This window comes from Pan troglodytes, chromosome 23 (genome assembly GCF_028858775.2).
Source record: "Pan troglodytes isolate AG18354 chromosome 23, NHGRI_mPanTro3-v2.0_pri, whole genome shotgun sequence".
NCBI classification, from domain to species: domain Eukaryota; kingdom Metazoa; phylum Chordata; class Mammalia; order Primates; family Hominidae; genus Pan; species Pan troglodytes.
This window is the reverse complement of record NC_086016.1, coordinates 30,860,326-30,884,661: the sequence shown is the minus strand read 5'-3', so window position 1 is coordinate 30,884,661 and position 24,336 is coordinate 30,860,326. Positions and strand designations below refer to the sequence as shown.

The window sequence follows — 24,336 nt, the reverse complement described above, 5'->3', positions numbered from 1 at the left end:
TCCTCTCCTCCCCTCCCCTCCTCCCCTCCCCTCCTCTCCCCTCCTCCCCTCCCCTCCTCTCCTCTCCTCCCCTCCCCTCCCCTCCTCTCCTCTCCTCTTTTCTTTCCTCTTTTCTCTCCTCTTCTCTCCTCCTCTCTCCTCTCTCCTCTGATATCTGAAGACTAAGCTGTGGATGTTTCATAAAAGTTCTTTCTGGGGTGGGTGCAGTGGCTCATGCCTGTAATCCAAGCACTTTGGGAGGCTGAGGTGGGCGGATCACAAGGTCAGGAGATCGAGACCATCCTGGCCAACATGGTGAAACCCCGTCTCTACTAAAAATACAAAAACAAAATTAGCCGGGCGTGGTGGCAGGAGCCTGTAGTTCCAGCTACTTGGTGATAGAGTGAGACTCTGACTCAAAAGAAAAAAAAAACGCTTTCTGGCTGGTTGCTCTGACTCTTTCACCCTATAATCTCAGTGCTTTGGGAGCCTATGGCAGGAGAAGTGCTTGAGGCCACGAGTTGGAGACTGCAGCAAGCTATGATTGCAGGCCACAGAGCAAGACTTTGCCTCTAAATTAAAAATAAATAGATAATAAATAAAATAAAAGCTCTTTCTTAGGTTGAAGGAGTTTACTCCTATTCCTAGTTTTCTGAGTATTTTTTGTTATAAAAGGGTGTTGCATTTTGCCAAAATTTTTTTCTGTGTCTATTTTCCTATATTCTATTGTTATCGTGTATTATATTAATTGGTTTTCAGATGTTAAACCAACCAAGCTTTCCTGGCTTAATTCTTTTTTTTTTTTTTTTTTGAGATGGAGTCTCGCTGTCGCCCAGGCTGGAGTGCAGTGGTGAGATCTCGGCTCACTGCAGGGTCTGCCCCCTGGGGTTCACGCCATTCTCTTGCCTCAGCCTCCCGAGTAGCTGGGACTACAGGCGCCCGCCACCTCGCCCGGCTAATTTTTTGTATTTTTAGTAGAGACGGGGTTTCACCGTGTTAGCCAGGATGGTCTCGATCTCCTGACCTCGTGATCGCCCACCTCGGCCTCCCAAAGTGCTGGGATTACAGATGTGAGCCACCGCGCCTGGCGTCCTGGGTTAATTCTTGTTTGGTCATTTGTAATCTTTTTTATGTGTTGCTGGATTTAGTTTGCTACTGTTTTGTTGAGGATTTTTATATCTATATTCACAAGGGATATTGGTTTGTGGTTTTACTGTGATGTCTCTGTCTGGTTTTGGTATGCTGGCCTCATAGATGAGTTGACAGTGTTCCGTTCCGAATTTCTTCAAAAAGTTTGAGAATAATTGGTATTAGTTCTTTACATATTTGATAGAATTTAAAATGAAGCCAGCCATGTGTTTCTTTTTTCTTTTTTTTTGAGACAGGGTCTCACTCTGTTACCCACGCTGGAGTGTTACCCACTATCACGTTTCACTGCAGGCTTGACCTCCCAGGCCCAACTCCTACCTCAGCCTCCTGAGTAGCTGGGACCTCAGGCATGTGCCACCATGTGTGGCTAATTTTTTTATTTTGATAGAGATGGGGTGTCCCTATGTTGCTCAAGCTAAAGTGAGGCAATCTGGGACTGCACTTTTCTTTGTAGGGATATTTTGATTACTCATTCAGTCTTTTTTTTTGTTTTGTTTTTTTGGAGACAGAGTCTCTCTCTCTGTCACCCAGGCTGGAGTGCAGTGGCACAATATTGGCTCACTGCAGCCTCTGCCTCACAGGTTCAAATGATTCTTGTGCCTCAGCCTCCAGAGTAGCTGGGACTACAGGGGCGTGCCACCACACCTGGCTAAATTTTTTTTTTTTTCATTTTTAGTAGAGACGGGATTTTGCCATGTTGCACAGGCTGGTCTCAATCTCCTGAAGTCAAGCAATCCGCCTGCCTTGGCCTCCCAATGTGCTAGGATTATCATTCAGTCTTTTCACTTCTTACGGGTATATTCAGATTTTCTGTTTCTTCTTGTGTTAGTTTTGGTAGTTTGTATCTTTCTAGGAGTTTGTCCATTTCACCTATGTCATCTAATACTGTCACACAATTGTTCAATTATTCTTTTTAAATCATTTTTATTTCTGTCAGATCAGTAGTAATTATCTCTCTCATTCTAATTTTAGTAATTTGAGTCTTGTCTCTTTTTTTCTTGTTCAGTCTGTCTAAGGTTTGCCACCTTGTTGATCTTTTTAACTAACTAAATTTGGATTTGTTAATTTTCTTTTTCTTTCTAGAGATAGGGTCTCACTCTCACTCTGGAGTGAGTGGTGCAACCACAGCTTAGTGCAGCCTCGACCTTCAGGCTCAAGTGATCCTCCTTCCTTGGCCTCCCAAAGTACTGGGATTACAGGCGTGAGCCATCGTGCCCAGCCCATATGTAATTTTGATAGATCTTGCTAAATTGTCCTCCCTAGACAATTATAGACAATGTGTGTATAAATTATATTCCCAATGGCAATGTATGAGAGTACCCGCTTTTTCATACCTCTTGCCAGCACAGGATGATATGAAACTTTTGGATTTTTGCCAATCTAATAGGTAAAACATGAAATCTTAATGTGTTTTTGATTTCTGAATTTTCTTATATTGGGTTAGCTTGGCCACCTTTCATATGTTTGAGCCAGCTGTATTTCTGTTTCTTGTAAATTATCTTTTCATATCCTTTACCTATTTTTCTACTGGACTGTTTAGCGTTTTCATTGATTTATAGGAACCTAACATTTATTAGGGAAATTATTCCTTTTCCTGATAGGAGTTGCTAGTATTTTCCCTAGTCTGCCTTGCAATGAACATTTAATTACCTGCCATGTGCAATATCCCAAGTGCTGGAGTTGTACTGTTAAACAAGAGGTCTCCAGCTGCCCTCCTGGAGGTTATGTTCTAATGCAGGGAGGTGGGGAGAAAATATACAAATAAGCAAGGTAATTTCCAGCCGTGGCCCATACCCAAAAAGAAAGAAAACAGGATAACATTATGATAACAGGTGAGTAATGTTTATATAACAAGCTGAGCGGGAGGCCGGGCGTGGTGGCGCATGCCTGTTATCCCAGCACTTTGGGAGGCCGAGGCGGGCGGATCACAAGTTCAGGAGATCGAGACCATCCTGGCTAACATGGCGAAACCCCGTCTCTACTAAAATTACAAAAAATTAGCTGGGCATGGTGGCACGTGCCTGTAGTCCCAGCCACTCGGGAGGCTGAGGCAGGAGAATTGCTTGAACCTGGGAGGTGGAGGTTGCAGTGAGCTGAGATCGCGCCACTGCACTCCAGCCTGGGCGACAGAGCGAGACTCCATCTCAAAGAAAGAAAGCTGAGTGGGAGATGATAGTAGAGTCCAAAAGGCAGATAGTGTTGTGTAGATAGTATCTGTTATACAAAAGGCAAGGTGGAATGAGCCATTTGTGTAGTTGGGGAAGAAGTGCTAAGACCACAAGGCAGATTGAACCCAGCATTCTTGGGCCAGGCAGTGAAAGGAGGCCAGTGGTGCTGGGTGTCATGAGCAAGGGGAGAGGGGTATGAGGTGGGGCTGGAATGGTGGCAGGCGCCAGACCCTGAGCATCTAGTAGGCCATGAGGAAGAGTGCAGATTTTATGCTAAGTGTCATGGAAAACCTCAGGAAGGTAATAAGCAGGAAATTACTGTATTGCAAGTAATTTTCCAAGTCATTAAAAATTACTCGAGAACTTTTAATGACTCTTTGTTATTTCACGGTTTTATATATATATGTATGTGTATGTGTGTGTTTGTGTATATAAATACATATAATATATTAATAGATTATAATATATATTATATATTATTTATTATATATTTAGATATAATTACTATATTATAAATATATAATATATGTTATATTGTGTATAAATATATAATTATATTTAAGACAACTTATAAAATAAATTTATATAACATGTATAATAAATACAAATTATATATTATATATAATAAATATAAAATAAATATATAATATATATTAAATATTTGTTTATTTATTTTTTTGAGACAGGGTCTTGCTCTGTTGCCCAGGTTGGAGTACAGTGGCAGGATCACAGCCCATTGTAGCATCAGCTTATCTTGCTCAAGTGATCCTCCTGCTTCAGCCTCCTGAGTAGCTGGACTACAGGCATGCACCACCGCATCTGGTTAATTGTTTTTTGTTTTTTTTCAGACAGAGTCTTGCTTTGTCGTCCAGGCTGGAGTGCAGTGGCGTAAACTTGGCTCACTGCATCCTCCACCTCCCAGGTTCAAGCAATTCTCTGCCTCAGCTTCCCGAGTAACTGGGATTACAGGCACCCGCCACCACGCCCAGCTAATTTTTGTATTTTTAAGTAGAGACAGGGTTTCACCATCTTGGCCAGGCTGGTCTTGAACTCCTGACCTCGTGATCCATTCGTCTCAGCCTCCCAAAGTGCTGGGATTACAGGCATGAGCCACCTCACCTGGCCATTTTTTTTTTTTTTGAAACTGGGTCTCACTCTGTCGCCCAGGCTAGTGTGCAGTGGCGCAGTCTCAGCTCACTGCAGCCTCAACCTCCTGGGCTCAAGCGATCCTCCCACCTCAGCCTCCTGAGTAGCTGAGTGAGACCACAGGGACCCACCACCACACCCTGCTGATTTTTTATTTTTTGTAGAGATAGGGTTTCACCATGTTGCCCAGACTAATTTTTAAATTCTTGGTAGAGATGGGTGCCCCCTATGTTGCCCAGGCTGGTCATGAGCTCCTGGGGTCAAGTGATCCTCCTGCCTTAGCCTCCCAAAGGGCTGAGATTACAGGTGTGAGCCACTGTGCCTGGCCATGTGGTTATAGATAAACTGCCATTTGTTAAACTCATTGGTAATGTTGTTTTTTCTCTCCTAATTTTTAATCTTATAAAATCTTGATAAGCAGATTGATAATTCTGATTGCCTTCTTAGGCTATTTTCCTACAATTAGCATTTATGAGCAATTTTTAAACGTTTGATACATGAAATTCAACAGCCCTCTGATGCATGCTTTTATATTACAGAATGTGTGAATGACAACTACTGGTTTGGGAGGGACAAAAGCTGTGAATATTGCTTTGATGAACCACTGCTGAAAAGAACAGATAAATACCGAACATACAGCAAGAAACACTTTCGGATTTTCAGGGTAGGTAACGAATACCCATGTATCTAGGAGAGCTGGTAATCTGGTCATTGTTTTTAGATATTTTCCCACTATAAATCTCTGCTGTTCAAAGTTTGAAACAAAATATTCTCTATTTTAGGAAGTGGGTCCTAAAAACTCTTACATTGCATACATAGAAGATCACAGTGGCAATGGAACCTTTGTAAATACAGAGCTTGTAGGGAAAGGAAAACGCCGTCCTTTGAATAACAATTCTGAAATTGCACTGTCACTAAGCAGAAATAAAGGTAATATTATTATCTTATGGTTACTGGAATTTTTTTTTTCCACTCTCTCATAGGAGGAAAATTTGTCCTGTCCTTACAGAATATGGTTTAAGTGAGTAAAGATGAGTAGGTTGCTGGGCGTGGTGGCTCACACCTGTAATCCCAGCACTTTGGGAGGCTGAGGCGGATGTATCACCTGAGGTCAGGAGTTCGAGACCAGCCTGACCCACATGGAGAAACCCTGTCTCTACTAAAAATACAAAATAAGCTGGGCATGGTGGTGCATGCCTGTAATCCCAGCTATTCGGGAGGCTGAGGCAGGAGAATCGCTTGAACCTGGGAGGCAGAGGTTGCAGTGAGCCAAGATCGTGCCATTGCACTCTAGCCTGGGCAACAAGAGTGAAACTCTGTCTCAAAACAAAAAAAAAGATGAGTAAGTTAGCACTCAAGATTCAACTTTGCCGTCCTAGTTGCATTGTAAAATTATGAAAAAGTTCCATCCAGACAGATTTTTAAGCTTTTAAGGTTTAATTGGTTTTATGTAATGCCATATACTGTTTTTTTTGTTTTGTTTTGTTTTGTTTTTTTTTAGACGGAGTCTTGCACTGTCACCTGGGCTGGAGTGCGGTGGTGCAATCTCGGCTCACCGCAACCTCTGCCTCCCAGTTTCAAGCGATTCTCCTTGCCTCAGCCTCCCAAGTAGCTGGGATTACAGGCTCCTGCCACCACACCCATCTAATTTTTTTGTACTTTTAGTAGAGACGGGGTTTCACTGTGTTGGCCAGGCTGGTCTTGAACTCCTGACCTCGTGATCTGCCTGCTTCAGCCTCCCAAAGTGCTGGGATTACAGGCGTGAGCCCCCGCCTGGCCCATATACTGTTAATTGAATTATCGTGGTGATTAAAATAAGTTATAGTTCATTGATTGATTCAGTTTATACCACATCAGTCTTAGATATCTATGAATTGTTGTTTCAGGCCATTAATTCATTTTTCCTTCCTCTTCACCTCATTCTTTCCTTTCTTCATTTTTTCCATTCATTTTTTTCTTTCTTTCTTTTTTGAGACATGGTCTCACTCTGTCTCCCAGGCTGGAGTTCAGTGGCACTGCAACCTCTGCCTCCCAGGCTCAAGTGATCCTCCCACCTTAGCCTCCTGAGTAGCTGTGACCACAGACACATGCCATCACGCCTGGCTAATTTTTTGTATTTTTGGTAGAGACGGGGTTTTACCATGTTGGCCAGACTGGTCTTAGACTTCTGAGCTCAAGCAGTCAGTCTGCCTGCCTTGGCCTCCCAAAGTGCTGGGATTACAGGTGGGAGCCACCATGTCCAGCCCCATTCATTTATTTCTGTATACATTTATTGAGCTCCTTTTTTTTTTTCCTTGTGACGGAGCCTTGCTCTGTCGCCCAGGCTGGAGTGCAGTGGCGCGATCTCGGCTCACTGCAAGCTCCGCCTCCCGGGTTCACGCCATTCTCCTGCCTCAGCCTCCCCAGTAGCTGGGACTACAGGCGCCCGCCACCACGCCCACCTAATTTTTTGTATTTTTAGTAGAGACGGGGTTTCACTGTTTTAGCCAGGATGGTCTCGATCTCCTGACCTCGTGATCCACCCGCCTCGGCCTCCCAAAGTGCTGGGATTACAGGCGTGAGCCACCGCGCCCGGCCTATTGAGCTCTTTTTATATGCCAGGTACTAGGCTGTGAGTGCTTCTGTAAGAGGCTCACTTTAGAGCTTCTACCTTTGTAAATACTACAAGGTTATCCTGCGCAAGTGGAGATGTTTATCAGCCTCATCAGGTAGCATTTTATAAGCATCCATTTCTGATACTATGAAAATAACATCTAAAATGAACAACTGTTTTTCTGGGTAATATCTAGAAAGGATACCTGACAAAAACAACCAATAGAGTTAAAAGTAGCTCAGCGTGATTAGACAGGAGGAATACAATTTTTCTTTAGTTAAAGAAACCATAGACGTTCCTAAACTTATCTGAGAGTCGAATGACTTGGAGGGTGTCTATGTGTGTGCGACACATTTTGAAAATAAAGGTTCATATAAGCACTCTTCTCCAGATTCTGGTAGGGATTTTAAAAATCATGCCTCTAGGGGCTGCGGCATGAGTCTGTAGTCCCTGCTACTCAGAAAGGTGAGGCTAGAGGATCCCTTGAGCCCAGGATTTTAAGGCTACAGTGAGCTATGATTGTGCCTGTAAATAGCCACTGCCCTCCAGCTCGGGCAACATGGTGAGACCCCATCTAACCAAACAAAATAAAGTCATGCCTAAGGGATTTTCATGCAGTCAGTCTTCAGTCTGGTGTCTTGGAACTATGTCTATGTTGGGCATCCTAAAGTACATTTTATGATTAACTTAGTTTTCCCTGTTTCTATTTTGACTATTTTGTTTTCTTTTCAGACGGAGTCTGGCTCTATCGCCCAGGCTGGAGTGCAGTGGCATGATCTCGGCCCACTGCAAGCTCCGCCTCCTGGGTTCACGCCATTCTCCTGCCTCAGCCTCCCAAGTAGTTGGGACTATAGGCGCCCGCCACTGCGCCCGGCTAATTTTTTGTATTTTTAGTAGAGACGGGGTTTCACCGTGTTAGCCAGGATGGTCTCCATCTCCTGACCTCGTGATCCTTCCGCCTCGGCCTCCCAAAGTGCTGGGATTACAGGCGTGAGCCACCGCGCCCGGCGACCATTTTGTTTTCTATCTGACAGTTATAGTCAGGGCAGCTGCTTTAGGTTTTGCTGTTTGTGGGTACCTAGGGGAGGAGGCAACTGGGTGCTGAAATTTGGTCTGTCCTCTCCTTGACAAGCTGTGTGCCACCTTCTCATTGGTCTACCCAAAGGGCACTTTTCTTCCTCTTTTTAAAAAATTAAATAAACATTAAAAAATTTATTTAATAGATAAATAAAAATTATAGGCTGGTGTGGTAGCTCATGCCTGTAATCTCAGCACTTTGGGAGGCCAAGACAGGAAGATTGCTTGAGTCCAGGAATTCGAGACCAGCTTGGGCAACATAGTGAGACCCCATCTCTGCCAAACATAAAAAAATTAGCTGGGCATGCTGCTGTGTTCCTGTAGTCCCAGCTACTTGGGAGTCTGAGGTGGGAGGATTGCTTGAGCCTGGGAGGTCGAGGCTACAGTGAGCCATGATTGCACCACTGCACTCTTGCCTGGGCAAGAGAGTAAGAACGTGTCTCAAAAAAATTATATGTATTTATCATGTACAACATGTTTTGAAATATGTATACATTGTAGAATGACTAATTTGAGCTAACATGCATTACCTCACATATTTATCTTTTTTTTTTAATAGAGAAAATACTTAAAATCTACTCTCTCAGCTGATTTTCAAAAATACGGCAGGGCGCGGTGGCTCACGTCTTTAATCCCAGCACTTTGGGAGGCCGAGGCTGGCAGATCACCTGAGGTCAGGAGTTCGAGACCAGCCTGGCCAACATGGTGAAACTCCGCCTCTATTAAAAATACAAAAATTAGCCGGGCATGGTGGCAGGCGCCTGTAATCCCAGCTACTCAGGGGTCTGAGGCAGGAGAATTGCTTGAATCCAGGAGGTGGAGGTTGCAGTGAGCCAAGATTGCACCATTGCACTCTAGCCTGGGGGACAAGAGCGAGACTTCGTCTCAAAAAAAAAAAAAAAAAAAAAAAAACCCAAACAAACAACAAACAAAAAACAGTACATTGTTGTTAACTACAATCACCATGTTGTACAATAAATCTCTGTTTTCTCTAATTTGAACAAAGATGTCATATAGGCTAAAGGTGACCCTTATTAAAGTAGGTCAGACTGGTCCTCTGCAGGCTGCATTTGGCCTATAGATATTTTATTAGGCATTTACTGATACTTACAGTGGTAATGTGAACATCCAGATGTCTTAGAGAAGTTGTAATATGTGGCCACAGTGAGTCTATAGTCCCACAACCGGAGGATCTGTAGGCACTGAGTAGAGGCTGCCTCCTTTAGATGGGAGGTGTGTTTTCTCTCCCCACTTCTCCATGGTGTCTTAAACTCAACACAGCCTGACCCTGTTACATTACCTTCCTGACTTGTGTGGACAATGGCGTTTGAGCCCTTGAAGTAAACCTTGACAGGAGAAATACATCATGAGAGCCAATCAAATTTCTAGATTCTCAGATGCCACTGGAACATGCAGCGTTATGAATAGCTACAAGCATAGAGGGACACTTGTGCCTGGGTGGCCAGCAGGTGTCTGTCACCAGACAAGTGCCTGCCTCTTGTGTACCAGCCTGAATGAAATATACTCAGGTGGCTCAGATTTGTGCCAGAGACTGGATCCTTAGGTTATTCTAGGGAGGTCAAAACCTGTCACCTGAGATCTGAGAAACTCAAGGGTCTTAACAAATTTCACCTTTCAAGATGGCATAGGCAGTTGCAAATTTATCATTGATGACTTTGTAGAATTGAAATATTTGATAATTTATCACAGACTTGGCCCACGTGGGTGGTTAAATTATTAAATCATCAGCACTGTCCTGGGTTATAGAATTTAAAAAGTAGTTGTTTCACTTTTTTTTTTTTTGGCTGGGCACATTGGCTAACTCCTGTAATCCCAGCACTTTGGGATGCCAAGGTGGGTGGATCACCTGAGGTCAGGAGTTCAAGATCAGCCTGGCCAACATGGTAAAATCCCGTCTCTACTAAAAATACAAAACTTAGCTGGGCATGGTGCTGTGCACCTGTAATCCCAGCTACTCAGGAGGCTGAGGCACAAAAATTGCTTGAACCTGGGAGGTGGAGGTTGCAGTGAGCTGAGGTCATGCCACTGCACTCCAGCCTGGGCAACAGAGTGAAACTCTCTCAAAAAAAAAAAAAAAAAAAAAATTACTTTTTTTAAGATACAGCCCAAATAATGGAGAAAAAAGGGAATTTGTTTAGAAAATGTTATTTACCTAGCTTTACAAATATGTTGAATATGGTTTGCACTATAAAATACTTAATACCGGATATATAAAGGTATAAATGGCTGAGAGATGATAATACCCGTATGGTGATACTGATGGCCTAATTTTCATTGGGATATTTACTTGCCTAGACCATTTTTTCTAGGCTCAGACTGATGGATTGCTTTTTGATTCTGGGCCTGTTGTAAATCTGTATGGGCATTTTATATTAGTGTAATTGATTGATATTCTGAGGTCAAGGAATATAAATAATGTTGTGTTACGGATTTTTTGCACTAGTTTCAGAGTGATGCTTATAGTTCCATTGAAGCATGAAATTTGACTATCATTTATTTCTCAAGGGCTTTACAATATGTATTAGCCCACTAATACCTATTATATTACATACATACTAATTTCCTTAAGGTTACATGTTAAATGTAGTTAAAAACAGTTCTTATATTCCATATGACGAATAAATTTTAGAATCAGTGATCGCCTCTTGTGAATAAATTAATGAAACCCATTTCTACTCTTTTCTTCCTTAGTTTTTGTCTTTTTTGATCTGACTGTAGATGATCAGTCAGTTTATCCTAAGGCATTAAGAGATGAATACATCATGTCAAAAACTCTTGGAAGGTAAATTATTTTCTTATTTAAATGCACTTAATTTTTTCCCTATACATTTGTGATTGGTGGTTTCTCATTTCTGATTTTATAACACTCATTATGTATTGATAACATTTGTATGGTATCTATTTGTGTATTATTTTTTATTTTTGTGTGTTATTTCACACAGTCATTTTAATTTATTTTTATTTTATTTCTTTGTGAGACAGGGTGTTGCTCTGTTACGCAGGCTGGAGTGTAGTGGCACGATCAGAGCTCACTGTGGCCTTGATCTCCCAGGTCAAGGGAGATCAGGCATGCAGCACCATGCACAACTAATGTGTGTTTTTGTTTTTTAGAGTTGGGGTTGCGCTGTGTTGCCAGGGCTGGTCTTGAACTCCTGGGCTCAACCCATCCTCCTGCCTTAGCCTCCCAAAGTGCTGAGATTAGTAGCGTGAGCCACCATGCCCAGCCGAATATTTCTTTTTTTATTTCCTCTGTGTGTGTGTGTGTGTGTGTGTGTGTTAGTGTCAGAGTCTTGTTCTGTTGCACAGGCTGGAGTGCAGTGGTACGATCTTGGCTCACTGCAACCTCCACTTCCAGGGCTCAAGTGATCCTCCCACCTTAGCCTCCCAAGTAGCTGGGACTATGGGCTTGTACCACCGTGCCTGGCTAATTTTTGTATTTTGTGTAGAGATGGGGTATTACCATGTTGCCCAGGCTGGTCTTAAACTCCTAAGCTCAAGCAATCCACCCATCTCGGCCTCCCAAAGTGCTAGGATTACAGGTATGAACCACTGTGCCTGGCCATGTGTATAGTATTTCATTGTGTATATATACACCATATTTACTTTGTCCGTTCATTCATTTATGGACACTTTGGTTGCTTCCCTATCTTGGCTATTGTGAATAATGCTGAAATGAACATGGGAGTGCAGATATCTCTTCAACATACTGATTTAAATTTTTTTTTGGATATATATCCAGAAGTGGGATTGCTGGATCATATGGTAATTACAATTTTAGCTTTTTGGGGAACCTTTATACTATTTTCCAAAATGGCTGTACTAATTTACTTTCCCACCAACAGTGTACCAGGGTTCTCTTTTCTTCACATCCTCTCCAACATTTGTTATTATTCATCTTTTTGATAATAGCCATTCTAACAGGCTTCAGGTGATGTCATTGTGGTTTTAATTTGCATTTCCTTGATGGCTAGAGATATTGAGCATTTTTCATACATCATGATAGGTGCATTTTTGATATGTTTGAGTTGAAATTAACTCTTTCGCCTCACGAATTTTATTGGTGATAACTTTTTTTTCTTTGAGATGGAGTTTCACTCTGTCACTCAGACTGAGGTGCAGTGGCGTGATCTTGGCCCACTGCAACCTCCGCCTCCCGGGTTCAAGCGATTCTTCTGCCTCAGCCTCCTGAGTAGCTGGGACTACAGGCTTGCACCATCACAGCCGGCTAATTTTTACTTTATTTTATTTTTTTTGAGATGGAGTTTTGTTCTTGTTGCCCAGGCTGGAGTGCAATGGTGTGGTCTCAGCTCAATGCAACCTCTGCCTCCTGGGTTCAAGTGATTCTCCTGCCTCAGCCTCCCAGGTAGCTGGGATTACAGGTGCCCGCCACCACACACCCAGCTAATTTTTTTGTATTTTTAGTAGAGACGAGGTTTCACCAAGTTGTCGTGGCTGGTCTTGAACTCCTGACCTCAGGTGATCTGCCTGCCTCGGCCTCCCAGAGTGCTGGATTATAGGCGTGAGCCACCACTCCCGGCCCTAATTTTTATTTTTATTTTTATTGTAGAGATGAGTCTTGCTGTGTTGCCTAGGCTTGTCTCGAACTCCTGGGCTCAAGTTATCCTCCTGCCTCAGCCTCTCAAAATGTTGGGATTACAGGTGTGAACCACTGCATTTTGCCAAGACATTTTTATATTAATTCATTAAGTAAATTTACTACATGTTAAGATGAGTTACATTTATTTTTTTCTTCTTGAGATGGAGTCTCACTCTGTCACCCAGGCTGGAGTGCAGTGGCACGATCTCAGCTCACTTCAACCTCTGCCTCCCGGGTTCAAGCAATTCTTCTGACTCAGTCACCCAAGTAGCTGGGACTACAGGCCTGTGCCACCACACCCAGCTAATTTTTTGTATTTTTAATAGAGATGGGGTTTTACCGTGTTAGCCAGGATGGTCTTGATCTCCTGACCTCATGATCCGCCTGCCTCGGTCCCCCAAAGTGCTGGGATTATAGGCATTAGCCACCGCGCCTGGCCTGAGTAACATTTTTTATAAAAAATAATTATTAAAAAGATTAGTGAGAAGAGAGGCACGGTTCAACATTTTTGCAAAATTTTTTTAACATCTGGCTTAGTTAGAAGATGGCTAGATTCTGTAATTTGTTTCGTCATTCAGTCTGTTATGTTGTCACACGTCACATAGTGTCTGGAAATCTCCATACTTATGAGCTAATGAGAATGGAAAACACAAATAATGTCTTAGTATTATTCTGAGCATAGTTGTGGCTTTGTGGATGCCCTGCAAGGTCTTGGGGTCCTCTTGGGGTGATCCAATCATACTTTGAGAACCATTTCTTTAGGAAAGTATCAGGATACTGTTACCACATTACAAAATGCTCTTCATCCCCCTTCCTGTCTCACAAAGGTCTTTCTACTGATATTTTTGGAAACATGGAAGGAAAGTACATAAAAGGAAATAATCATCCATATTCCTGCAACATAGTTAAGCACAGTATCCTCTGTATTATATGGGAGAAATTTTAGTTTACTGATACTGAATTCAGTAACTGATGTGTTTCCATATTTGCACTGGTTGCTTGGAATCTAACCGTCAAACCCTTTCTTAAGAAATGTATGGGCTGGGCACGGTGGCTCACACCTGTAATCCTAGCACTTTGGGAGGCTGAGGCGGGTAGATCACCTGAGGTTGGGGGTTTGAGACCAGCCTCGCCAACATGGTGAAACCCTGTCTGTACTAAAAATACAAAAATTAGCCAGGTGTGGTGACGCATGCCTGTAATCCCAGCTACTTGGGAGGCTGAGGCAGGAGAATAGCTTGAACCCAGGAGGCGGAGGTTGTAGTGAGCTGAGATCACGCCACTGCACTCCACCCTTGGCAACAGAGTGAGACTCTGTCTCAAAAAAAAAAAAGAGAAAAAAGAAAAAAGAAATGTATGAGGCTGGGTATGGTGGCTCATGCCTGTAACCCCAGCACTTTGGGAAGCTGAGGCAGGTGTATCACTTGAGTCCAGGAGTTCAAGACCAGCCTGGGCAGCTGGGCAATAGAGAAATCCTGTCTCTAGAAAAAATAGAAAAAGTTAGCTGAGCGTTGCGGGATGCACCTGTAGTCCCAGCTACTTGGAAGGTGGAGGTGGGAGGATTACCTGAGCCCAGGAGGTGGAGGCTGCAGTGAGCCATGATCATGCCACTGCATTCCAGCCTGGGCGATAGAGTGAGACAATGTCTCGGGAGGAAAAAAAAAAAAAACATGGAATTCAATGTTTTCCTAAGGGAAGATTTAATATGAATTCTCTAACTTGTAGCAAATGATAGAAACTCAACTCAAATGAGTCAGGTAAGAGAAAAAATTTACTGGCTTTTGTAACTGGGAAATAGCCAGGCCGGGCATAGTGGCTCACGCCTGTAATCCAGGTACTTTGGGAGGCCGAGGCTGGTGGATCACTTGAGGTCAGGAGTTTGAGACCAGCCGGGCTGACACAGTAAAACCCTGTCTCTACTAAAAATATAAACATTAACTGGGTGTGGTGGCATATGTCTGCAGTCCCAGCTACTTGGGAGGTTGAGGCAGGAGAATCGATTGAACCCAGGAAGCGGAGGTTGCAGTGAGCCGAGATGGTATCACTGCACTCCAGCCTGGGTGACAGAGCAAGACCCTGTCTCAAAAAAATAAAATATTAAAATAAATAAATAAATAAATAAATAAAAATAAAAATAAGCAGGCAAATCTTTACTTCAGGCATGGCTGGATCTAGGAGGTCATTAGGCTTTACTTCATGGTCTTTGAGTTCTGATGGTCTGGTTGACTGCGTCTAAGAGCTCCTGCAGTGTCACCAGGGCTCTAGCTCCATCTCTTGATTCAGCTGTTTGTTGGCTTCCTATAGAATTGTTCTCTCTATGTGGTAGCAAAAATGGCTACCAGGGGCTGCAGAATGATATTTTCTTTGTCTAGAAACTACAACAGAGAGAAGTCTGTCTCCCAGTGTCAGCATTTGATTTCAAGGGCAACTCTGGCTGTAGGTATGAATGAATGACAGGGTGTTGCTCTGTGTCTCAGGCTGGAGTGCGGTGGCATGATCATGGCTCACTGCTCCAGCTCAGTTTTGGTTATGTAGCTATCCTGTGTTTCTCGGAGTAGGGGTTGTGCCATAGTAGACACCCAGCTAGAGCTGCACGGACTTGGGGAGGAATTCCCAGGCAAAGGGTGACTGTTTCCAGGAGAAGGGAAATTGGAAAGTGCTTTGAGCTGATTTTAAAAAGAATAGTTACATGGACCCTTACCTCATACCATACGTAAGAATTAATTCAAAGTGGAACCAAGAATGAAATATAAGAGGTAAAACTATACAACTCTGGGAGGAAAGCATAGGGACAGCTCTTCATGACCTTGTATTTGGCAGTGGTTTCTTACATAAGACACCAAAAGCACAGCAACAAAAGAAAAAATAGATAAATTAGACTTAATCAAAATTAAAAACTTTCGTGCCTCAAAAGATACCTATCAATAAGTGAAAACAAAACCAACAGAATGATTAAATATTTGCAAGCCCTATATCTGATAAGGGCTTATGTCTAGAATAGATAAAGACATCTTAGAACTGTACAATAAAAAAACAAACAACCTGCCATTTAAAAATGGGCAAAGGCACTGCACTGCAGCCTGGGTGACAGAGTGAGATCCTGTCTCTAAAAACAAAACAAAACAAATGGGCAAAGGGCTTGAATAGACATTTCTCTCAAGAACACATACAATGGCCAAAAAGCACATCAAAAGATGCTGAATATCATTAGTCATTAGGGCAATACAAATCAAAACCACAATGAGATACCACTTCACACCTACCTACTAGGCTGACCATAATAAGGAAACAGAAACTAGTAACTGTTGGTGAGGATGTGGAGAAATTGGAACCCCCATGCACTGCTAATGGGAATGTAAAATGATGTAGCCACTGTGGAAAATAGTTTGGTGATTTCTTAAAAAGGTAAACATCTGAGCTCTATGGGGCATAAACAACAACAACAACAAACAACAACAGAAAAAGGTAAACATAGAATTATCACGTGACCCAGAAATTCTCCTTCTAGGTATATAAATTCCCCAATTTAAAAAACAAGTGTCCAGGCTGGGCACGGTGGCTCACGCCTCTAATCCCAGCACTTTGGGAGGCTGAGGTGGGTGGATCGCTTGAGGTCAGGAGTTTGAGACCAGCCTGCCCAACATGGTGAAACCCCGTCTCTACTAAAAATACAAAAATTAGTTGGGCGAGGTGGCACACACCTGTAATCCCAGCTATTCAAGAGGTTGAGGCACGAGAATTGCTTGAAGCCAGGAGGCAGAGGTTGTAGTGAGCCGAGATTGTGCCACTGCACTCCAGCCTGGGTGACAGATCGAGCCTATATCTCAAAAAAAAAAGCAAACAAGTGTTCAGACAAAAACTTGTACATGTGGCCGAGTGCGGTGGCTCACGCCTGTAATCCCAGCACTTTGGGAGGCCGAGATGGGAGGATCACGAGGTCAGGAGATCAAGACCATCCTGGCTAACACAGTGAAACCCCTCTCTACTAAAAATACAAAAAGATTAGCCGGGCGTGGTGGCGGGTGCCTGTAGTCTCAGCTACTCGGGAGGCTGAGGCAGAATGGCGTGAACCCGGGAGGCGGAGCTTGCGGTGAGCCGAGATCACGCCACTGCACTCCAGCCTGGGCGACTGAGCGAGACTCCGTCTCAAAAAAAAAAAAAAGAAAACTTGTACATAAATGTTCATAGCAGCTTTAGTCACAATGAAGAAGTGTAATTTATCTATTGTTTTTCTTTTGTTGCTTATGCTTTTGTTGTCATACTGAATAAACCATTTACAAAAGGTGGAAACAAACCAAATAAATGTCCGTCAGAAGGTGAATAGATAAACTGTGATACTTCCATATAATGGAATATTATTCAGCTGTAAAAAGGAATGAAGTACAACAAATGTTATGGCATTACGCTAAGTGAAAGAATCCAGACACGAAAGGCTACATATTGTATGATTACATCAATATGAAATATTCAGAATAGGCAAATCAATATTTAGAGAAAGCAGATTAGTGGTTGCCAGGGGCTGGGGGCTGAGGGCTGGGGACAGGGTAGAGTGAGGAGTGACTGCTTAATTGCTTAACAGGTACAGGGTTTCCATATGAGCTAATGAGAAAGTTCTGGAATTAGGTGCTGATGGTTGTAGAACATTGGAAAGTGTACTTAATGCTACTGAATTGTACACTTTAAAATGATTACAGTGGTAAATTTTGTTATGTATATTTAACACAATAAAAAAGATGTCTTGGTAAGCCCCTCAACTCACCCCTTCAAAACCCACAATAGTTATAATAGTCTACTTCATAATGGGTAATTGATGCCCTAGTAGCCATTATCTTGGGCTGACCCAAGCTTTGGAGGACAGATCCTACTCAGGATTAACTGTGTTCTGGGTAATGGCTTGGAGAGCATTCCTCCTCCATGAGTAGTATCCCATTTAACTGCAAATCTCTGTGAGAGGTTGCTGAAAGTAGGCTGATTGTGTAATACTTTTGGTTTCTTAGGTAATCTGATTTGATTTAGGGTGCAACTTATGTCATCAACTGCTTATGCACTTCCTTTGAAGATGGAGAATAAGAAGGAAAGAAATATATCCATTAAAGTTATTCATTTGCAGATTCTGTTTACTGTTATTTGTTTTGGGCACTTATTTTTGACCAGGGAGGACTGTTTCTAGTTAATGTTTTTCTGACCTCTCGGATACGTAGTTTCTCTCTCATTTTTCTCTTAGTATCTTTCTGGGAATTTCACAGTCCAGGGCTACAGTAAGACTCATGTTTGTATCGCTCGGCTCAGAAATGGAATTTGGAGCTGACTTAGTGTTTTTGGCTGTTAAGCCCTTGACATTTTACATTGGTGAACTTTCACTGTGTCCTCTGCAAACAGGGACAATGGAAAGGTTGTTATATGGAATGTCTGTAAATTCTAATACTTGAAGTGGACCCAGGAGTGGTAGGTCTCATAATTAAAAACATTCAGACAATCACTATCTTTGTTTTTCCCTCTAGTGGTGCCTGTGGAGAGGTAAAGCTGGCTTTCGAGAGGAAAACATGTAAGAAAGTAGCCATAAAGATCATCAGCAAAAGGAAGTTTGCTATTGGTTCAGCAAGAGAGGCAGTAAGTACCAATAAAAGGCTGATCACCTTTTATTAACACGTCTTCATAACTTCCCAAAATAATCTTAGATTGATGATTTTTAAACTCAGGAATAACCCCCTGCTTAGATGGATGAATTTGTGAGTATCAAAGAACATGGAAAATTTTGGGGCATCTTTGATTAATCTAGAAACTTTTACTTATAGATAATTTGGTTCCAAAAGTATTTAATAGTACATAATAATGAGCATAGTGGGAAGTTTTTTTTCTTCTTCTTCCAAGTTCAAAGTCGTTACAAGATTGTTTTTACAATAAATGACAGGAAATTAGAGAAAAAAATTCAGCCATAATCCCCACTGTAACCCCACAGCTGTTTTCAGTTTTCCTTTTCCTTCTAGATTTTGTTCAGATGAAATCGTGTTTTTAGATGGTTGAAATCATCTTGTATATACAGTTTTGTATTTTGCTTTTCCACAAATGCATTATAGCATAGACTTTTGCCTAATACATCCTTTTTGATGACTGAATTTTCATGTCATCAACTTTATTGTAATTTACTTAACCATTTCTCTGGCTGATCATTTAGGTAATTTCTTATTCTTTGCTGTTCTGGGTAATATGGCAGTGAGTATCCCTGGTTTATGGATTAGCCATAGATTTTTAAATTTTTAATTAAATCATTGAAATAGCCTTTCTTTATAGCAGCCATTTATTTTACTACTTTTTTGTAATCCACATTTACTGTATGGGAGAGATGGCCAAATGCATTGGTCTTTCCACATGTGACTCAACAAAGTAATGTAAAACACAGCCTCTAATCACATTTTCCCTAGTGGCCAGCTGTTTCTGGCTATTATACTTTCACATTCTTTAAAGATCAATTTTTTTTTCCCCCTAGACAATGCCATTCTCACATGGCAAGAGGAATTTCCTTTTTGTGTTCACTTTGTTATAGATCTTTTCCTCTATGATTCTAAGATTTGTTTCCCATTTTGGGGAGAAGAAAATACCAACTAGATTGTTAAAAACTGGGAGTAAAATTTTACGTTTTGATTTCATTATTTGAATCAGATTGGACCTTTGTGACCATCCTGTTATCAGAGTATACCCTGACTTGGTAATGAGTTTAGCGGCTTACAGGAAGAGGCAGGCTCTTAAAATTAAACATCTGGGTTTCTTAGCTGAAGTTCATTTTACATAAATATGTAATTCTATCTCCTCTTTGCTTGTGGAGGGTGTAGCCCAGGAAGTTGAGTTACTTGATTCATCCTTTTGGAATTGTAACAGAACAACTTTAGTACCCTGAAGCCTCCTCTTGTCAGAGTCTCAGTAAATATGCGAGGCTGCTGTTGAAGTTGGAACCTGTATCTGCTCTATTAGCAGAAATTTGACTTCACATTTTCTTTATATAGTTTAATTGAACACCTTCTTGTTCATGTTTTTTGTTTATCATTTTAATGAATAAAAATAGTTCCATAGCTAATAAGTAGGGTTTACTAATTAAAATGAACACAGTGGAAACACACTTGTTTCTGACTGTGGAGACTAGGGCAAGTGGCTTCTGTTTTCTGAGCCTTGGTTGCCCCATCTGTAAGATGGGGATTCTGAGGCTTATGAGACATGATCTCTGTAAATAAAGAGCTTGGCACAGGGCCTGGCCATTTATTGAGTGCTTACTATTTGCCAAGCATTTTACAAAGTTATTTTAGGTGAGGTATTTAAGCCATTGACCTGGGCTTTGATTTCTTTGTATGAGTAGAGCTGGGTTTGGAACTCAGGCAGCCTTGAGTCAACTGAGTTTAACTGTAAATTTTTTTTAAATATTGGCAATTATTATTATTAATAAACTCTGTTATCCTATTTATCAAAGGACCCAGCTCTCAATGTTGAAACAGAAATAGAAATTTTGAAAAAGCTAAATCATGTAAGTATTATTATATGACTCATACTTAGATTTATCTATCTCAAAATATGAGAAGAGTATAAAGCCTTTCAGTATAATAAAGATAATATTGGCCAGGTGTGGTGGCTGATGCCTGTAACCCTAGCACTTTGGGAGGCCGAGGTGGGTGAATCACCTGAGGTCAGGAGTTTGAGACCAGCCTGGCCAACATGGTGAAACGCTGTCTACTAAAAATACAAAAATTTAGCTGGGCATGGTGGCACATGCCTGTAATCCCAACTACTTGGGAGGCTGAGGCAGGAGAAGTGCTTGAACCTGGGAGGCAGAGATTGCAGTGAGCCAAGATCGCGCCACTGCACTCCAGCCTGGGCGACAGAGTGAGACTGTCTCAGAAAAAAAAACAAAAAAAAAATTAAAAGAATAAATAAAGCTAATATTAACCTGGGTTCTTTAACTTATGTGTACATTCACACACATGCCTAGCTGTCATTTAGCTGGGAAGAGTTTTACCCCAAAATGTTACTGAGTGAACAATACCGTATAAAGATTTCATGATTAAATAAATAAATGATATTTCTTCTGAGTTAGTTCTTGACCAAAAGATATAGCAATTATTCTATCTCATAGACACAACTGGTTATATTAGAGAAGACAGTGTTAATTTTAGTAAATTTGGTTTAGTTATACCTGAAGTTTTACCACTTTTGAATACCTTTTATTTGGAGTAATCCAAATAAATCCAAGGGTATCCATTAAGTATGACAACATCCTGTCCTTATATCTGATTAAATGGTGTCTGTGGCCTAGTTCTTATCTTTTTGTGCAATGATGACTATGTCTCAATGAAAAATGTGTCTCACTTTTAAAAAGTGAGAAGAAAAATTAGAGGATGGGCTTAATCTTATCTTGCTTTTTTTTTGTTTTTTTCCCGTTTCTTCCTTAATTCATAAGTGCCCATGAAGGCATAAGCTCATTAGGCAATGGCATTAAACTCAAGGCAAGACCTCTCTCCTGTCCAGCTAATGATGATCTTATTCTGGTGTTTTTTTGTTTTGTTTTGTTTTGTTTTTTGAGACGGAGGCTCGCTCTATCACCCAGGCTGGAGTACAGTGGCGCAATCTCGGCTCACTGCAAGCTCCGCCTCCCGGGTTCACGCCATTCTCCTGTCTCAGCCTCCCGAGTAGCTGGGCACACCACCACGCCCGGCTAATTTTTTGTATTTTTAGTAGAGAGGGGGTTTCACCATGTTAGCCAGGATGGTCTCTATCTCCTGACCTCGTGATCCCCCCACCTCAGCCTCCCAAAGTGCTGGGATTACAGGCGTGAGCCACCGCGCCTGGCCTTATTCTGGCTTTTAACCTCCAAACAGCAAAAAGGTTTCTTCTCTCTTTTTCTACCTCTCCAAATCCCTGAAAAAAGTCAGTAAAAACTGAGGAGCAATTACTGTTGTTGACACAATACTTCAGCAGGTTCCTTTAGAACTCTGTGAGTGGACCTGAAAACCTATGAGAACCTGAGTGGCTGACCTTCCTGCTTGGCTTTCTTCTGTTTCTTTTGCAAATTATTTGTCCTCTCTGAATTTGCCAGGTCCTTTTTCCAAGAGATTTGGAGTCTCTCTTTAACATACACACACACACACACACACACACACACACATTTTTAGAGACAGTCTGTCTCTGTTACCCAGGCTTCAGTGTAGTGGCACAATCATAGCTCACTGCAGCCTCAAACTCCTAGGACCAAGCGATACTCCTGCCTCAGCCTCCTGAGTAGCTGGGACTATAGGCATGTGCCACACCATACCCTGCTGGGAGAGAGGAGCCCTCCAATTTTCTGGGGTGGGGTTGCATCAGACCTACCCTTAAGATAAACACAAATGCGCTGGGCGCGGTGGCTCACGCCTGTAATCCCAGCACTTTGGGAAGCCGGGGTGGGTGGATCATGAGGTCAGGAGATCAAGACCATCCTGGCTAACACGGTGAAATCCCGTCTCTACTAAAAATACAAAAAAAAATTAGCCGGGCGTGGTGGCGGGTGCCTGTAGTCCCAGCTACTGGAGAGGCTGAGGCAGGAGAATGGCGTGAACCCGGGAGGCGGAGCTTGCAGTGAGCCGAGATTGTGCCACTGCACTCCAGCCTGGGCGACAGAGCGAGACTCCGTCTCACAAAAAAAAAAAAAAAAAAAAAAAAAGATAAACACAAATGCTCAGGGAATTTTCTCTGATGTCAGATGATCTTCAAACATAACATTTGTACAAATCCGGTGTCCAGTGCAATAGGGAAGAATTCAAAACCCTAAAAAAGATTTCTAGACATATTTATTTGCATTTTACAAGGGCACAAGAAACTCTTGGGAATTAAACATGGGCCCATGAGTGCATTTTGATGCTTGGGGACAATAAGTAGAGTCTAGTGGCCAAGAGAGCCTGACCTTTGGAGTCAGAGATTGATGTGATTACTTTTCGAACACTTGTCATGCCAGTTGTCTTGTGGACCCCGGCAGTGGTAAGCACAGATAGAGCTGTCCTTCCCTTCCCTCACTTTAGTGTGACTTTAGTGTGGAGGCAGACCTGGGTTCCTGTCTCAGTACTATCAAAGAAGCTGCGAAGTCATTTGAGAAGTTCATTTTATTTATTGGAGCCCCCGTTTCCTCAGCTGTACAATGAAGACAATAAGAATACTTATGTCACAAGGTCAGTGTGAGAATTTAATGAGACGTGCTCCTAAAGCTTTCAGTGCAGACAACACACTTGGAGAGTGACAGAGATCGTTAATTCCCTGAACTGCTTTCCCAGTATGACCTAAGTGGAAGGTGTGGGTTAGTAGCTTCTGATTCCTGGTAGAGAGACCCTTTTAGCTGTGACAGCCCCAGGCAGTGACCCTGGAGGTAGCGGACACTAGAGGAAGTAATTCACACTGGTTCTGACTATCGGACACCTCTTCATGCTCTGTTAGCTCCAGACCCCACCCATTTTCAGATAGGTGCTGGCACTCCCCATTATGAAGCCAACCAGAACCAAGCAGTTCCCTTTTTCCTTCTCTCCGTTCCTTTTCTATATGTGTCTTTTCTTCTTGTTCTCCTTTATTTGTTTATTTATTTATGTATGAGATGGAGTCTCCGTCTGTTGCCCAGGCTGGAGTGCAGTGGCATGATCTCGGCTTACTGCAACCTCCGCCTCCAGGGTTCAAGTGATTCTGCCTCAGCCTCCTGACTAGCTGGGATTACAGGCGCCCGCCACCAGGCTCAGCTAATTTTTGTATTTTTAGTAGAGATGGGGTTTTGCCATGTTGGCCAGGCTGGTCTCGAACTCCTGACCTCAGGTGATCTGCCTGCCTTGGCCTCCCAAAGTGCTGGGATTACAGGCGTGAGCCACTGCTCCTGGCTTTATTCTCCTTTAAAAGGTACTTTTTACAGCCGTGCATGATGGCTCATGCCTATAATCCCAGCACTTTGGGAAGCTGAGGTGGGAGGATTGCTTGAGCCCAGAAGGTTGAGACTGCAGTGAGCCATGATCACCCCATTGCACTTCAGCCTGGGCAGCAGAGTGAGACCCTGTCTCAAAAACAAAAGCAAAACAAAACAAAAAACACACAAAAAACCTGACCACATGACTCGAGCTACCTGTTTATGTTTTCCCCATCCTACCCAGAGGTAATGCCATTACCTTGAATGCTGTGTGTACTGTCCCTTTGTGTGTGTGTGTGTGAGATGGAGTGTTGCTCTGTTGCCAGGCTGGAGCACACTGGTGTGATCTCGGCTTAGTGCAGCCTCTCCCTCCCGGGTTCAGGTGGTTCTCCTGCCTCAGCCTCCTGAGCAGCTGGGACTACAGGTTCGTGCTACCACACTCAGCTAATTCAGATAATTTTTGTATTTTTGGTAGAGACAGGGTTTCACCATGTTGGCCAGGGTGGTCTTGATCTCTTGACCTGGTGATCTGCCTGCTTCAGCCTCCCAAAGGGCTGGGATTACAGGCGTGAGCCACTGTGCCTGGCCTGTCCCTTGCTTATTTTATTTTAGTTTAGTTTAGTTTAGTTTAGTTTAGTTTTTAGTTTAGTTTAGTTTAGTTTAGTTTAGTTTAGTTTAGTTTAGTTTTTTGAGACGGAGTTTCACTCTT

The 24,336-nt window shown here is 42.4% G+C and overlaps 1 protein-coding gene across 18 annotated transcripts in view; it reads left to right on the top strand.

Annotated features, from left to right (window-relative positions):
* CHEK2 (checkpoint kinase 2) overlaps positions 1 to 24,336 on the top strand; it is a 54,424-nt gene that overhangs the window by 11,873 nt on the left and 18,215 nt on the right. For 13 of the 18 annotated variants that reach the window (XM_016938886.3, XM_016938887.3, XM_016938885.3 and 10 more), the window contains 5 exons: positions 4,982 to 5,106; positions 5,225 to 5,372; positions 10,825 to 10,915; positions 18,232 to 18,340; positions 20,190 to 20,243. In XM_016938886.3, coding sequence (XP_016794375.2) covers positions 4,982 to 5,106; positions 5,225 to 5,372; positions 10,825 to 10,915; positions 18,232 to 18,340; positions 20,190 to 20,243 — 527 coding nt within the window. The remainder of the gene's footprint in view (positions 1 to 4,981; positions 5,107 to 5,224; positions 5,373 to 10,824; positions 10,916 to 18,231; positions 18,341 to 20,189; positions 20,244 to 24,336) is intronic. The other 5 variants (XM_063807644.1, XM_016938883.3, XM_063807646.1 and 2 more) reach the window with 2 other exon arrangements.